Consider the following 16051-nt stretch of genomic DNA (forward strand, 5'->3'; position numbering starts at 1 on the left):
CGCGTTGAAGAGATGGAAAACGTTATATACAGATCGACATTCTATATACATTCTAACTAAAACGATATCACTTTTGCTATAGCGTGTTCCCATGCATTTTGCCACCTTCAATCACCTTGAAAGCATGCAAAAAGTCTCACTCTTCTTACGTACACCTTAAATTGGTTCCGCCTTAATTCCCTGTTATATCCGCCCCACAACCCACCCATCTGAGTAGTTTAAACGCAAATTAAATTAAAACACATTCCATGAGCACTAGTCCTAAACACATGTTCTGTGTGTGTGTGTCGCTTGTTCGCTCTCTCTGCTTTAATATGTCTTTACTAGTCTGTCCTGCCGAGATCCCTTTTGTTCACGGACTTAATTGTATCGAGTCTTTATACAAGCCCGTGCTTTGTTGATTACCTTTTTCTTTTTTTTTTAAAGTTAACTCTTCGACCTTACTCTCTTTTATCTGTGTCTTTTGTACTTCATCCTTACCGTTTCTATTTCTATTCCTTCACGTATTACACATTAACTTACTTTTTGTGTCGACCACCGAACACACACTCCTTCATGAACGTGATCTGCGCTACATAAATTGTATATATATATTATTAATATTCACTCGATTTACGCAAACCTCCTCCTATACCCTCTCTTTTAATTGTCTCTTTATGTAGATAAATGTGATTATGATCGAGATATATATATAAACTGAGATCATCTACATTTAATCATCACAAGAAAAGAATGATTATACACTAAATTTGCTCGTCACGATATGATAATCCAATGTACTATTTAGGGAAAATGACATTAATATTATTATTGATCTGCGCTTGTCTGCCCATTCCTATATAACTTATATATATAGCATTATAAGCTGAGACTAAAATTTATTGTCAATACTGTATATATTATAGTAGCTTCAGAAATTTTGCTTTCTATCTTTAAAAAAAATGAAGTTGAATACAGAAAAATGTGTATTTTGTTTTATAATGTATTATTTGAGGCCAGAAAAAAAGCTATACTGTATATATATAGGCGCCATAAATGGTAGGACTTTAATTGTATATTACGCTGCATAGATTTAAAATACGCTTTATCATACTATGTAAATGTGTTATTGTTATACATACTACACTGTTTTAAAAGGGGCTAAGGCCCTACTGAAGAAAGATAAATCCATCACTGCGTGACTGCGTGTGCATCACGAACCACGAACTAATTAATATACGTCCCTGTACGAACTGTGTACACGATGAAGACAATTTTTTATGAATATATAAAATTATTTAAAGTATATGGTCTATCATGGTCTAGAGTTCCAGCTTTAGCATCTTGACAGCGATATATCTAAATTAGGAAGATAAAACAATAGTGATCGTTGTCGTGGCCAAAAACGAGCGAGTCCGGAAAGAGCCGAAGTTAACCGAATGCATGTCTCGTTCGACGTTGGGCAACGAGATTTGAAACATGGGTTGCAAGACAAGAAAATGTTTTGGTGATACGTGTTGATGATTAAGCGCCGTGCCAGTGATTCATTTCTTCTAGGAAAATACACATTCAGAAAATATTTTCGATAAATTAGCTGGCTCAAAGAAAGTAAGTTATTTTCATCATTTAAAAATGCAAGTATATTATTGCTGTTTACAGTTGTGTTTACAATACGAGGAAACAGATTTGAAACAAAAATTAAAACTTTAATAAAGCTAAAAGCCAAATCACAGTTCAGATGAGCGTAATTAACAACCGTGTGAAATAAGGAGTGATAAGGCAAAACTTGGTGCATTTGATTTAACATATGCAAAAATTATGATACTTGGTAACCCAGAATAGGTCATGTAAATTAATATGATTGCTACATCATATATGCAAGGACGTGTATATTAGTTCGTGATATATGTTTCACTGGTTCTGCATGCACATAAGATTTTTTAAGTTGCAATATCATGGAAACGTATCAGATGAGTAAATAGTACCAGGGGTTCTCCAAAGTGTGTTGCTCTGCAAGTAATGGGGAATTGTGTTATTTTTGTCTGTTGATATATGTTGTATGTGTGTGTGTGTGCGCGCGCGCGCGCGCGTGTGTGTGTGTGGGGGGGGGGGGAAGGGCTTGTGACGAGACAGGACATACTGTGGTTTTTACTCTCCTTTATTTAAAGTCATGAAACTTTCGCTTGGAATAATAGAAACAACAGATCTGGCTGAGGTGATTTTATGTAACCAAAGACTTTTTATGAATCAAATGCTTCTCCCTCTTTAAAAAACAACAAACAATCAACAAACTGAAGTCGAAGTATTGCAAATGCTAGTCGTATGTTTACTTCCTCCACTTTTAAGCTTGTAATTACTTAGTGGTGCAGTGGAAGAGCTAGAGTATGATTAATAGTGACGAAAGGTATGATAAAAAGGAAAGATATTTTAGAAAGCTTCAGAGCCCGTTGATGTGTTTCATGCACAAAAATGCTTTCATAAATACACTGAGAACCTCATTGCAGATCAGTAAGCAAAATTTGTAAAAAAAAAATTTTTAAATAAGAAAAAATTATTTGCTGTTACCTTCAAGAAATGTGCATTCCTTTTAGCACTAAGCAACTTCTGCTTTATTTCTGTGAAAAACCACAGTATACTTGGTAGGAATGGTGCAGAATAGCTGCTAATGCACAGATCACCATGCCAATGATCATACACTCATAAAAATAACAAGTACCACGATAAAAATCTTTCTTCTTAAAAAATAGAAGTAATAGCACGAACTTGTAGTGATAGAAGTAATGAATCCAGTTTGGCTGTTCTTAACTGCATATGCATTTTGATAGGTTCTTTCTCTATTATCATTGTTTGCTCTTTTACTGCAGCTAAAGTAGAAAATCTTTTACTGCAATTAAAGCCAAAAATCCTCAGTATGCTATGGTTGATAATTGTTTTATTGCACTGTAATTTTGTGCATACATATGGGTGTGGAGGGGAAAAGAGGTGTAGGTGTATGCAATAGTGCTTATAAATGCATGAAGCATATCTGTTTATCTGTTTATCTACTTGCAGATGGTGATGATCATTGTAGAAAACCTGCGAGGGTTTTTTGTGTCTAGGCCTCCACTGGTGATTTTTATGATTTGCCTTGGCTCATTTGCTGTGGCTCTTATCACTTTTGCATATATTATCAAGATAAAGGACATGCCAAATCCAGATGTAACAGAGGTATGTCCTATAAAGCAATCATATTGAGATGTGGCATTTGCTCTGTGAAGAATTTAAAAACAATGATATTGGCGTGAATATGTTACATTGATGATTTTTATGTCTGTTGAAATTTCACAATCAACAGACATAATTTGATGTATCTGGATTTTTTTTTTGTCAGGACTGGAACACTTTTCTGGATGGACTTCAAGAGACTGAGTTCTGTGTGGTCAGTTATACAGAAGAGGCTGTTGGCCTTTCTTTGCCAACACAGCGTCCTGATCAGCCCCTTATCAATCACCTGCTCAACATACACAAAACTCGGGCACAAGATGAAGATCCTTCACCAGTGATACCTGTGTCTGCACCAACTACAACAGTGACTCCATCAACAGCTGATCAGCTTGTGTTAGTTTCTTTGTCATGTGTACTGTAGTGATGACAAGGTTTTTGGCATGTCAGAAAAACTAAGCTGTTTTACTTTAAATTGAAAAATAATATTTTTAGCTTTGGGCATAGTGCATTGTTTCAATTTGCTAGTACTGTTAATATCTTGAGAACCCAAACCATTTAATTGATGGGAGTAATAAATAAATTATAATACTGTTGCATAGTTTTCAATCATAAAATATGAGCCTGTGACAAAAGTTCGACCCTTAAAATGGGTCGTGTCATAAAATTAATTTTAATGCCCTTGTTTTTTTTGTTTGTTTGTTGTTGTTTTTTTTGTGTGCTATATTTGTTAAAAGTATGTGGCATGATGTGTCCATAAATGTAGTTAAAAAGATAACTGCTCATCTGTAAAAAGAAGGCACATTAACAGAGTGGCAGTGAAATCTTACGGTTGTGACGATTAGACAAAATCGTTCAGTTTCAAGCAAAATTTATATATTGTTGTAAATCTGGTCATGTTTCTGAGATTCTTAGCAGATATTTAATAAAATTAGTTTTTGGAAAACCATTTTTTACCCACAACGTCTGTCATCTACAAGACAAAAGTGATTATTTTGGTAATCAAAGTTTTCGTGATTTAGGGACAAAGTACCATCATAACTGTAAGTATGAACTAGATCGCATTAATTTTTGTTAGTAATATGTTGACAAATACTTTGTGGGAAATTGTAGAACTTAGTTAGGTGAGAATTTTCAGTGCACCCTGAATGTTTGAACCTTTGTAGTGTGAATAGAATTTACATGAAGCATGATGCAACCTTGACTGGCGCTTTGGTTTTTCATCGCTGATGACACAATTGACGCATTCAAACACACAAAACATGCAACAACAACACACAGAAAGCCAGTATTATTATATGTATCGCCTGAAACCCTTATTCGTCCATTGATGTAGTTTCAGGTTCAACCAAGAAAAACAAAAAGATGTTGTAAGCAATCTGTATGCCAGAGGCAAACTTTTGTCACAAGCTTGTATATATTTGATAAAAGAACAGAAAATGAACTTAACTTGTTTAATTGCATAGTATTCTAGCTTGACTTTGTCAGCATCCTTTAATTGTAGATTTATTCAAATTTACGTAATGACTGTTAACATGGTACTCTTTATCTTTTTCACTTCTGAATGTGGGTTTGTCCATTTTTCCATGAAGCTGAATGCTTTGTTTCAGGAAGATATGTTTATAAAAATTATTGCAACAACTTAAATATTTCATATGCTTTCCAGATAAATAATTATTTTGTATTTTTTCACGTTTTTTTTTTTATTAATAGAAACATCACTATGCGGCTTGATGTGAAAATCTATGCGACCTACAAGCTAGTAAATCTGACCTCATTCCACAATCTTACCATCATCAACACGTCATTACGTGGACATCAGATAGGCCTGACTGGTAGGTTAGGGAAGATTTTGTGTTTTGCGTTGCTTCACTTGTGGAATGCACTTGAGTTTACGAATATTACTGTGCTGTGACCTACAACCTCACCGGTAAATATGTAGAACTTCCAGGGAGAATGTTTTCTTGGTCTACAATTCATTTTAGAGAAAGGAATTTATGCTTAAGACCATATATTTATTATTACTAATAGTGTATAATCTGAATTGAATTTATAACTTATGCCTACTATCATGGACCAGTGTCATATATAGGAGGAATAAATTCCAACAAAATAGTGACAAAATGACTAGAAAGACTAAATGGATTCGCTGTTATTAGAACCTGATTTAACTGTTTTCTTGACAGGTCGCAGAAAAAATCTTGAGGCCAATGTTACTCTTGTATTGCCATCTTTGAAGCAAAGCTCACGCTGCTCCCATAGCAACTGCTATGCTCTGAGGTCCTGCGTCACCTTTACAGCACCACCTTCCTTCTTCCCCCATACCAAGTCAGTATATCTTACACATGTATGTCTTGCTGTGCAACATATGATGCTACTACTGTTCTTTTTTCCACAATTTTTTCTTTGCGGGTTTGTGATTGGTTGTTAGTTTAGTCTTTAATTTTATGAGCTGTTATTTTGGTTCAAATCTGCATAAAGAGAAAGCATGACAGTGGAGTTTATGTAGATTTCCATGTATGTGATGGTGTGTGCCATTGTATTTGCATGGGAAGGATAATGCTTATAACAGGTATCAATGAGGTCTGAAGTCAAGGTATGGTAAAAAGTGTAAATATCTGTGTCTGAATGACATTTCAGTTTTGGAAATTTTCAGGCATTTTGGAAATGCATCCACCATAGCAAAGGTCTTCAGTACCTGTTTTGGCAGTCGGTAGTGATATTCAGAATTTTATTTCCTGAATATTACTTTGAAATGTATGTTTCTGTGACGTACAAGAAAAGCAATAAAAATCATTTTAGAAGTAGAGATACACTACTTTAAAGATACAAAGCTGTGTTTTCATTACATTTTGAGAATTTTTTTCCAACTTTGTAAGATTGCCATTTTTTATGACAAGTGAAGGTAACAATGACAGCATTTTGCAACTATTGGTTGCTCCTAGTTCAGGCAAACAAAATAAACAGCTCAAGATTATTAGTTAACCTTAAACGCACGAATTCAAAATAACAAGTTTGGCTTTTATATGTGTCAAACCTATTGGATACATGTTACATAAAGCCGTCTTCTATCATCATATGACTACCAGCTCATAATAGCTACCAACAATAAAAAAAACCAAAAAAACAAAGATTTCATCAGGTCTACTTGTGTAACATGTTGCATGATTGACAAATAAACCTAATCCTGCTGTACTCTGGCATAAATTTTTCAGCTTTAAAAAAAATACTTATTTGCAAAAACTGCAATTATGGTGGTTGCAATTGATCTCTTGTGTAAGAACAACATTATTTACAGAGGATGTGCTTATATTTTGTAAAAACACTGTCCATATTGGCAACCTTATCGCTCAGGCAGAAATCTGCATGGACAGGTCCATAGCTCAGACCAACACCGTCAGCCATGTTGAACTTTCAACGTGGCACAACCTCAGAATCTGATAGGTGTTTTTCAGGGAGTAAGAGCAAGTAGGAAGTGTTCTTGTTATACAGAGCACATGATCTTTGAGAGACTACATGTTTTTCCCTCTAGTCCTGGGCTCAGATCTGGTCTTGGTCACACTGTTCTTTCTCTTCATGTGGCATCTGTTTACAGGGCTGGCTGCTTTGCTGTGATATAGCCTTAGTTGCTAGTTGCTAGTTAGCATAAAACACTAATTCCACATTCCAGTCATGTAGATAAGAACATTGCTTAGACTGTAAAATTCAACAAGTTAGCAATGTCAGGTTCTCCTCACACTGATGTTATGCTGAGAAATCCTGCAACATTCTCGTTTCCTTACTAAATTTCATTCATTCGCACGCACAAAACCCAGAATATCATTCGATGAACAGCACCCTTTAACTAATCATCAGCTAGCCAGCTTGAAAAAGAAAAGACCACACCCCACCTGACCATTGTCCTCACTTGATCATTGATGAGCTCTCAAATATTTTTTCCCCATCTAGCCACCAGATATAACTTTCCAGACTGTCCATCTCTCACAGTATCATTCGTATATGCACTGGGCAACTGCTCACGCTTGGCTTGCTTCGGTCACTAAAGGCCACCTACCCTGCACAATACTTCCCTAAAAGCCTGTGCACAGTCCCTTTTAATTACTTAAGTAATCTCTTGCTGGGAACACATGGTCAATCTGCTTCAGAAATTGTGGACTACCTGCACAAATTTGTGTGAGAAACTAGATACAACATTAAAAATGTAGATTAGACTCTTTACAGTTGCTAAATGCTGAAAAACAAATCTGTTTTTCTCTTACAAATGCTTCAAATGAATCCATGCATGCATAAAAATAGGTTAAATCTGTCTTTAAGCTTCCACAGTATATTTGTACTTCATTATATTTAGTACAACATAAAATGAGCCTTTTATTAGCTTAAGAGTTGACACATTGATTTTTGTATGTACACACTTTTTGGTCCATATTTTTTATTCATGTCTCCTTATTTCTACATCTGCCAGCAACACTTCATCTTTTCATCAATACTTGTTTCTTGATATGTACACAGACGCCCTCGTGATGATGAGTCCTGCCCTCGAGAGTTGGACTTTGGAACAGATGGCCACTTTCACCTGGAGGTCGTGCATGGCTTTCATCAGTGCCGGAATGCCTCTCCTCTGATTCTGAGCCACACTTACGACCCAGAGCTCACAGTCATGCTCTCACTGGTAAGTTGTTTGTTTATATGCGATGTCAGAATAAGTGAAACCACTGTCATTTACTATTTTCAAGTTTCTGTGGCAACTTTTAAAAAATCTTTCTATTCAACTTATTTTCTCTGCATTTGTTATCTGAACTTATTTAGTTTTTATGAATGGCCTTTTTTTTTTTTTTTTCGCAAAGTAGCATGGTGGGAGATAGAATTTCCAAAGTTTTTGAATTATTTAAGAGGTTTTTAGAGAAAAGGATCAGCAGAACTTTGAGAAACCTGCGAAAATTAAAGCCTTATCCTGAAATATGTTACTATGGCGTATAGCAAAACTGTGCCATATTCTGAGAACTTTTAAAATGCTTTAGTAAAGAGAGAGGCAAACCATACTTATATACTCGTTTTTTTTTAAAATGTATTGTTGGCTCATGAACTTTCTCAACTTGTGCATATGGTGTGCTTTGTACATACAGCAAGACCGCTCCCTGATTAATCTTCACCTTATGCACACCAGCTACTTTCTCTTTGTGATGGTCATCACTCTCTTTTGTTATGGTCTGATCAAGGGACACCCTGCCAAGGTCAAGGCATTTCATGCTCACGTTGCAGAGAAGGTGAGGAATGGTGCATAGATCAGCTGTACATCTGTATGCCTTTTTTAAGGCCACTTCAAAATGTGGCATTTAGCTCTTGAATAAGTTTACTGCAGCTCCTAATAATAAACTTGTAATAAATGTAGTAATAATGCATTGTAAAATTTAATCTAATGAATAGTACACTTTAAAGAAATTTGGTGTATATATATATTTTAAAATTTATAGTCATTGATGTTGCATTGGCTAAACCATCTGTTACCATGACAGTGAGAATCAGGTGTCATGGGTCTGAATCTTGAATTCAAAATACCTCTGACACCTGTTTACACCATGTGTGTGCGCATAGTTTTATGTTTATGTGTTGTGTGCACGTTTTTGTGTGTTTTGTGCAGTCATGCTTAAGGTGACCAGACGTCCCGCTTTAGGCGGGACAGTCCCGCTTTTTACCTCTTGTCCCGCCTGCTCATCGGGCGGGATGCCCAATGTCCTGCTTTCTGTCTTTCTGGCAAGTCCATTAAATGTTCTGGTTGTCTTTAAAAATCATTTTTCTCTGCGTTCTTTGACGGTGACGACACCATCATCGGCATGTGTCCCGCTTTCACCCCCGAAACGTCTGGTCACCTTAGTCATGCTTACATGCCTATCAGGACATTGTGTGATGTCTCTCTTTGTTTTTGCGCACCTTTGTTTATGTGTGTAAAGCCCTTTGATCCATATAAGATGCTGGGGACAGGAGATACGTACATATGTGAACTGTAATTTTGTCATCATAATATGGTGTGTTTTTAAATGTTGATGAAAATATTTTGAACACTAAGGATCATACTTATACATATAGAAGACAGATGAGGGATGTAGATGTAGGTATTTCTTCATATATTAGACCAAAAGTAGGGAATTTGTTGTTTTATTTTAGTAGGCTAGCTTAGAAGATTCGGTCAATATATTTTGATATAGTCATAGTAGAGTGTACTCTTCCTTCTATCTGCATTTAATGAAGATTGCTTTACTCAAGCCAGATATGCAGAGCTACCTCTCAATAGAGGCTTGGTCAGATACATTGTAGTACAGCCTGTTTCTCATTTCACGAGGGATGAACACTTTGAGTGTGTCACGACCTGACGTCGGACTTGCGCATTCTTTTAAATGAAAAACACGAGATCACTTCCAGGTTGGGACGTCGGTTTGTTAATACACACCAAAACTTCACACTACATACAATGCATACAAGTTTCAACCAGAACAGTTTAAATCTACGCTCAGCAAGCACCTTAAATCACTACGGGTGCACTTCACAGACTAAGGGTGCACATGCACCGCTACTTAATACAAATGTCTGAGTCTTTCAGTTCGCTTCTCGAAGGGTCTCAGTTACTTATTAACAGTTCAAACAGCTCTTACCCTGATCATCCTTTAAACTGCATGAACGTCACATTGTCCCTTCCACCATGGGTGCCGAAGGTACTCAGTCTCTGGGCACCTGCTCTCACTAGTCAAGTCTCTCTTGACTTTCTCACGCTGAGCTAGTCGTTCCCCACACACACAGCAGTGGAGTTGCAGAAGACACTCTCTTACTCCCGCACACAGCAGTGGAGTTGCAGAATACTCTCTTACTCCCCGCACACAGCAGTGGAGTTGCTGAAGACACTCTCTTACTCCCCGCACACAGCAGTGGAGTTGCTGAAGACAGGCTTCCTGTCGGCGCTTCTGTCGTCGAAACGCCCTCAAGCTGTTCCGGAAGATGGTGGGGGGTTCCTCTCCTCAGGCCACCATCATTCCTGTTACTGGTGTTGTCATCATCGACGTCGACTCCGGCTGACAAAACCTCTAGCCCAGGGGTCTCAAACTCATATTAGCATGTGGGCCGCAGTGGAAAGTAACAGCCAGTCAGCGGGCCGCACCACGAAAAGAAAATGTTTTTTCATTAAATTTTACGAACACTACTGTCACTGCAGTTAAATGCTAAAATAAAGTTTTTATAATTATTAATTACATTTAGTGTAGTTTATTACATGCACAGGCAGTTTAGTTTATTAAAATAAGTTGACGTTGTCTCTGTCACTAATAACGGGGGTAATTTTCACTGCGGGAGTTAATCACCAAGCACAACATACATATACACCGCGGACGTGGCCGAGGGCCGCACAAAAATGTTTCGCGGGCCGCATTCGGCCCGCGGGCCGCGTGTTTGAGACCCCTGCTCTAGCCGTTCCGAGCCCGGCGCCGCACTCCCCCGCACACAGCAGAAGAGTCACTCTCCGCTCCCAGCAGAAACTTGGAGACTCTACAATGTCTCCGGTACACGACACACCTCGCTCGCACCTCCAAACAGCTTCTTCACGGACACACTCTCTGTGTTAATCCAAAAACAAGTGTCTCCCCCCTGAGCCTTTCTACGCTTCTCTATATATACACCCTCTGTCACCATCGACACGGGGTGAGCTCTACATGCTTCGCTCGTGAGGTCCGAAACTCATGGGGTATCCAAAAATCACGAGGCCCACAATTTCCACTAACATTAGGACATTCACAAGTGACAACCTTCCATCCCCTTCCACCAAACTAAGGCGGGATCATGGGAAAAAAAACCAAAACTAAGGAGGCACGGACTGGTCCGTGACGGAGTGATATACTACAGTAAGGTCATAAAAAATTAAAATACAAAGAGGCTAAGTGCCTGTGTATTACTGCATCCCTCGAAAAGAAATTTCTGTGTTGTCCATTCTGTGTGCCAGGTATATGTGATTTTTTTTTAATGATGGTTAATGAGAATTAGTGATTAACTCTTTTTATTTGCAGGTTCCATCTCAGGTATAAGAAGTTTGTGTGGAAGTGCTGTTAATGATTCATCATCACAGCTTGTCAGCAGAGATGGTTTCTGTCCCAACATTTTCATTGAAAAGGATCTCCATTGATGTGAAGCTCTAGGGCTTGGAACAGAAGTTGGAAAATCTGTATGAAGAAAGGGCACAACGAAAGTACCAAGCTTTGTCTTTCTGTCTTACTGTCAGACATGCATGATGACAAGAGCACCATACACTTTAAAATGTTGCTTTCCTATGCAGACTTCTCCCTGTTTGCCTTATTATTTTGGAGGATATGATCATAAAACCATCTACCTCCATTTTATTTCAGACAGGTGGTAGAAATATCTGGAAGGGATGCACTATTTCAAATTAGTAAAGGAGCACAAGAATGTTTTGATACAAAATAAGTTATGACATTAATATAATTATATAGGTAGTTATATACATTTTTCTCTGTACAAATTTATTATTTGTTTTAGTCGCTGTTAACAGTATGGATATCTTGTTAATCACTGTATCCAGAGCTGGTTGAACAGATGCAGTGCTGATTTTAACAGGTCATCTGTTACTTGCGTCATTTTAAAATGAATGTCTTTCACATTAAAATAAGACCAAATTTCAAAGTAAGCTGCTTCATGTTATCTTGATGGGTAGACAGACACAAAATTATAACTAAAATATACTAAAGAACAGTCTTGTTGTTCTGTCATTTGTAAATGGTAGGAAAAGGAATCTGGTACTATTATAATATGGTTTCATCCAGATATATCATAAATTTTAGAACTTGCAATTGGCAGTGAAATCAATATATCAATAAAGATCTACATTTACTAACTCCAGTATTGTTACTATACTGTTGCATATATTGGTTCACATAAGATCTTTCATAAAAAGTGCACAGACATTTTAAAGCTTTGTGTTGTAAGTGGTGGAGAGAATTGTTTCTTAAGCTGTTAAGCATCTCAATTTGGACTAGATTATTAAATTTGGCCCAGTCTAGGTTGTTGGATATATTTATGAACTTTTAGGTTTGCTTACTATGGTTGACATTCCATTTTCTTTAACAATACACATCATGCATGTAGAGAAGTGAAACATTTTTTTCTGTTGGTGAAATCCAAATACGTGTGTGTGTGTGCATGTATGCACATGTGGAGAAGAAAGATATGTCTTATCTTTTCAGTCTTTGGTTGTGAAACAGGGTCATAGCTTTTCACTGTTATTTTTGTAATTTGTAAAGCTTTGACTTTGTTTTTGTGTCTTGAAAGTTCCCTTTATGTAATTTTGTGACATTATTTTTGAAGTAGATGAGCATGTGTGTGTGCATGTGCACTTGCAGTGTGCAGAATGTGGTGATTACATCTCAACACAAATGCAAACCTATATAGTATTTGCTTGCTTGTTTTTCATTGATTTATCTTAATCTGCTTTGTTTTGAAAGTTAAGACAGTACTCTTTGCTTTCACAAAGATAAGATGGTGAGGATTGTTCATTGCAGGTTGAGATAAGTTGGGCATATTATTTTCTCTGGGTGTTGAAGCAGTTTAAAGGGCTGGTCTAGCTCACTCTGATGTAGTCTTAGTTGTCAACAGATTCAAACACCACTAACAACCAATATCTCTTGCTGTGAGACTCACAGTTATGAAAGAGCATCAAAGAACAACTTTCTTGGAGACATACAGTTTGGAAAGAGAGCCGATGACTGTTAGGTATATTGGCTTTTGAATCATTGCGTTTTACAGTAGCATGATGTCTCTGTGCAAAGGAGATCATAGGTGTAAGATTTATTAAAGAACTGCAATCTGAATGGAGAGATTTTTCGCACTTGTTGCTGTGGAGGACCACTAATTAATAATAAAGTTGATTTATATAGCACTTTTTCCCAACCAGCAAAATTAGGCTCAAAAGTGTTGTAAAAAAAAAAGAAAACACACAGCTGGTCTCAAAAGCAATAAGTTGATTGTGATGCCTGTTAGTGTTGCTACTAATGTCAAAAACAGTATGAATGTCATCAGCATACATGCAGTCTACAGCCTTGTTGAAGCATTTGTAGCCTACAGAATAGTCACAGTTTACAGAGGTCAAAGATGACATTTCTTTGAGGATAAAGGCATGTCTCGGATGTTGGCTCAGATGCACAGAAGATGCCAAGGACACAAGGATTAATTAAGAACCATGTACATGGTCACAGAAACCTGCATGCTGCAGACTTTAGAGGCATCCATAATCCTAACATAAGCGACATGTTCTCAATATTTATGTTTGCTTTTTCCTGCCGGCACCGACTTTTCCTGTGAAGTTGCCCTTCACAAATTTAGCCCAGTAAAAAGTTCTAGGGCAACACAGTTGAGAACAAGAGCAAGATCCAGACACTGAGGAAGCAAAGGCAACAGCAGGCCAGAAATATGCATGGAGTACTACGTTTGTGTCCAAAATCTAATCTTCGGAAACGTGTAGCAACTTACATGGTCCGTAAATATTAAAAAATAGAAAGCAACATGGTCCACAATACCGGAAAAATTAAAGTGTTGGTTAAGAAGGCTCATAATCCTGTTAATTCAAAAAGCTGAAGCAAGATGACAAAGTGAAGAACAAGATACAGAAACTGTTAGTGGATGAAGGTGTCGTTTGGAAGAAATGATACAGCAAAAGCAGTGACAAACAATCCAGAATGGCACAACAAATATCACAGATCGGTAGGAGACACTAAAACTTGACGTAGATCCATGGATGAGACAAAAAGACAAGAGCTGGTCCCCTCCAGCTAGTTAGGTGAATGGAGACATCACTCTGACCCAATAATTAGTCTAACGATGTGGATAAGAGGTTCGGGGCGTGAAGCTTCTAGTGAGAGACTTCAGTTTTTGAACTGATATAGATGTATATATAATCATAGCAAAAAGGTAGATTGTGAATGTGTTCATTTACATAGTACTTACCTCTTTCTCCAATTTTCCTGTGCTGAAATATAGATATTTGCATTCAAATCAGATTTGTTTTAGATGTAAATCATATGAAGTTGTCCATTTAATGTTTTTCCAATTGTTACAGAAATATTGTCTGTTTAATTAATGCTGGGCTGTCTTAATGTGAGGATTAAATGAAGAGGTAAACTGTCTTTAGATATAAAAGGTCCTTGTTTTGAGTGCCTGAGCCTCATCTTGCATATGAAAGATCTCCATGTTTCATGTCATTGCTTCTAAGCTAGACAAAGGAATCTTGATGCTAAAGAAGAGATGGAAAAGCTTTTAGCACAGGCAGGAGGAAAGTGATCATCTTTCTGGTCAACCACTCCACTCTAGAAAGGTACAAAAATGCATAAAAGGAACTAACCAGTCTTACTCTGCTTGCCTTACCCAGAGGTGTCAAACTGCTTTAGAAATTCAGCGGATATTTCTGCTGACATTGAGTGTTAAGTTGTGTCCAACACAGGAAAGTTGATTTTAAACCACAAGTGTCACAATGAATACTTTGTTAGCTGTACAGTCATTGTCCAGAAGGGGCTATGCAAGTGACAGCTTATAGAAATCAAAACATTTCAAAATGACAGATTATTGTGGTATAATTTTTGTAAGTGTTGATGATGCATCTTGCATTGTGCAATGTATAAATGTGAATCATATCCATGGCAATCTCTCATTTTTTTGCCTGTTTTGTGCCTCACATGACTCTTCAGCAGCCAGATGATGTGATACAACTCTTCACAGAGGTCTGTGTGCATGCGTGTGAACATGTGCATCATATCATTTCTACTTAAAGACTCATCTGCATATATTATACATTTGAATTGGTTTTTTTTCAAACGTTGAATGGTCTGATAAAAATATCTGTGTTCCAGTTTGTTTAGTGTAGCAAAGCTTCATCATTGTTCTTGCATCACTGCTTTCAGTTTTATTGATGTTCTGAACGTTGTTAATTTGGCCCTTGCATTTTATCATCAGTGCAGAAGTGTCCAAGGTTTCAAAGTAGTTCTGTTGAAATTTGTAGATAACTCGGGTTTGTTGATTTTATGCATAGTTTACTCTTGTTAGAGTGGACAACTGGTGATGTGCCACATGTGAGACTTTCATTGGCTTTTTGTGCAATGAAAATAGTTCGTTAATGTTTCTTTAAACAAAAAACAAACAAAAAAATGTTTTGGCTGGTATTTCTGCGTGCTGGGTCACACTGAAAATGTGTTGCTTCAAATTACATGCTACCATTGTTGCAGTTTGCTTCAGAAGTGCTTAGAGGTGAAAAGAAAAGGATAAAACCCAAACCTTTTTGTTATGTAATTTCTTTTTAGTATGAGATAAATACTGTGTGTTTTATCTGGACTAAATGAAGAATCTAAATGTTAAAATTAGGTAAAGTAGTAAAGTAGATAAGGTTTTCTGCTGCTCTTTTGTTTCGTGAACAGAAACAAAATGCTCATCACAATTCCCACACAAAGAAAGTAAACTGCTTGAGTGGCACATGTAGTATATTCTTGTCTTTTCTGACCACTCAATAAAGTGTTAGTTGCTGACTTTTATATGCATTTGGCAACATAAATTAAGACATCTTTTGCCAAAGATTGCTGATTTTGCAGACATCAGGACTAGACACAGTGATGCTATTTTATCATTTTATATTTACATCAGGACTAGATAAATAACACAGTGATTCTATTTTATCATTTTATATTTGCTCAAGTAGCACCATTTGGTCAGGAGGAACATGAACTTTCAACTTCTCTTCAACCCTTTTTTTTCATGTTTTTCATTTTGCTTTTTAACTTCACCTTTGTGACCTTTATTGAACAACGCACATGCAGTCTCATCCTCTTTTGGCAACTCC

At 37.0% G+C, this 16051-nt stretch overlaps 1 protein-coding gene across 1 annotated transcript; it reads left to right on the forward strand.

Annotated features, from left to right (window-relative positions):
- Positions 1-1424: 1424 nt before the first annotated feature.
- LOC112561746 (transmembrane protein 248-like) lies at positions 1425-13040 on the forward strand. The gene is made up of 8 exons (XM_025234408.1): positions 1425-1587; positions 3031-3186; positions 3350-3576; positions 4894-5015; positions 5367-5508; positions 7690-7849; positions 8304-8444; positions 11226-13040. The coding sequence occupies exons 2-8, from the start codon at positions 3031-3033 to the stop codon at positions 11241-11243; spliced, it is 966 nt and encodes a 321-aa protein (XP_025090193.1). The 5' UTR covers positions 1425-1587; the 3' UTR covers positions 11244-13040.
- Positions 13041-16051: the final 3011 nt, after the last annotated feature.

The sequence above is a fragment of the Pomacea canaliculata genome, linkage group LG4 (genome assembly GCF_003073045.1).
Source record: "Pomacea canaliculata isolate SZHN2017 linkage group LG4, ASM307304v1, whole genome shotgun sequence".
NCBI lineage: Eukaryota > Metazoa > Mollusca > Gastropoda > Architaenioglossa > Ampullariidae > Pomacea > Pomacea canaliculata.

Excerpts from the sequence above, each read along its gene's own strand:
- LOC112561746 (XM_025234408.1), top strand. The coding sequence starts at position 3,031 with ATGGTGATGATCATTGTAGAAAACCTGCGAGGGTTTTTTGTGTCTAGG. Across the intron at positions 3,187-3,349 it reads CAAATCCAGATGTAACAGAG|GACTGGAACACTTTTCTGGA; the intron begins GTATGTCCTATA and ends TTTTTTTGTCAG. Across the intron at positions 3,577-4,893 it reads TCAACAGCTGATCAGCTTGT|AAACATCACTATGCGGCTTG; the intron begins GTTAGTTTCTTT and ends TTTTATTAATAG.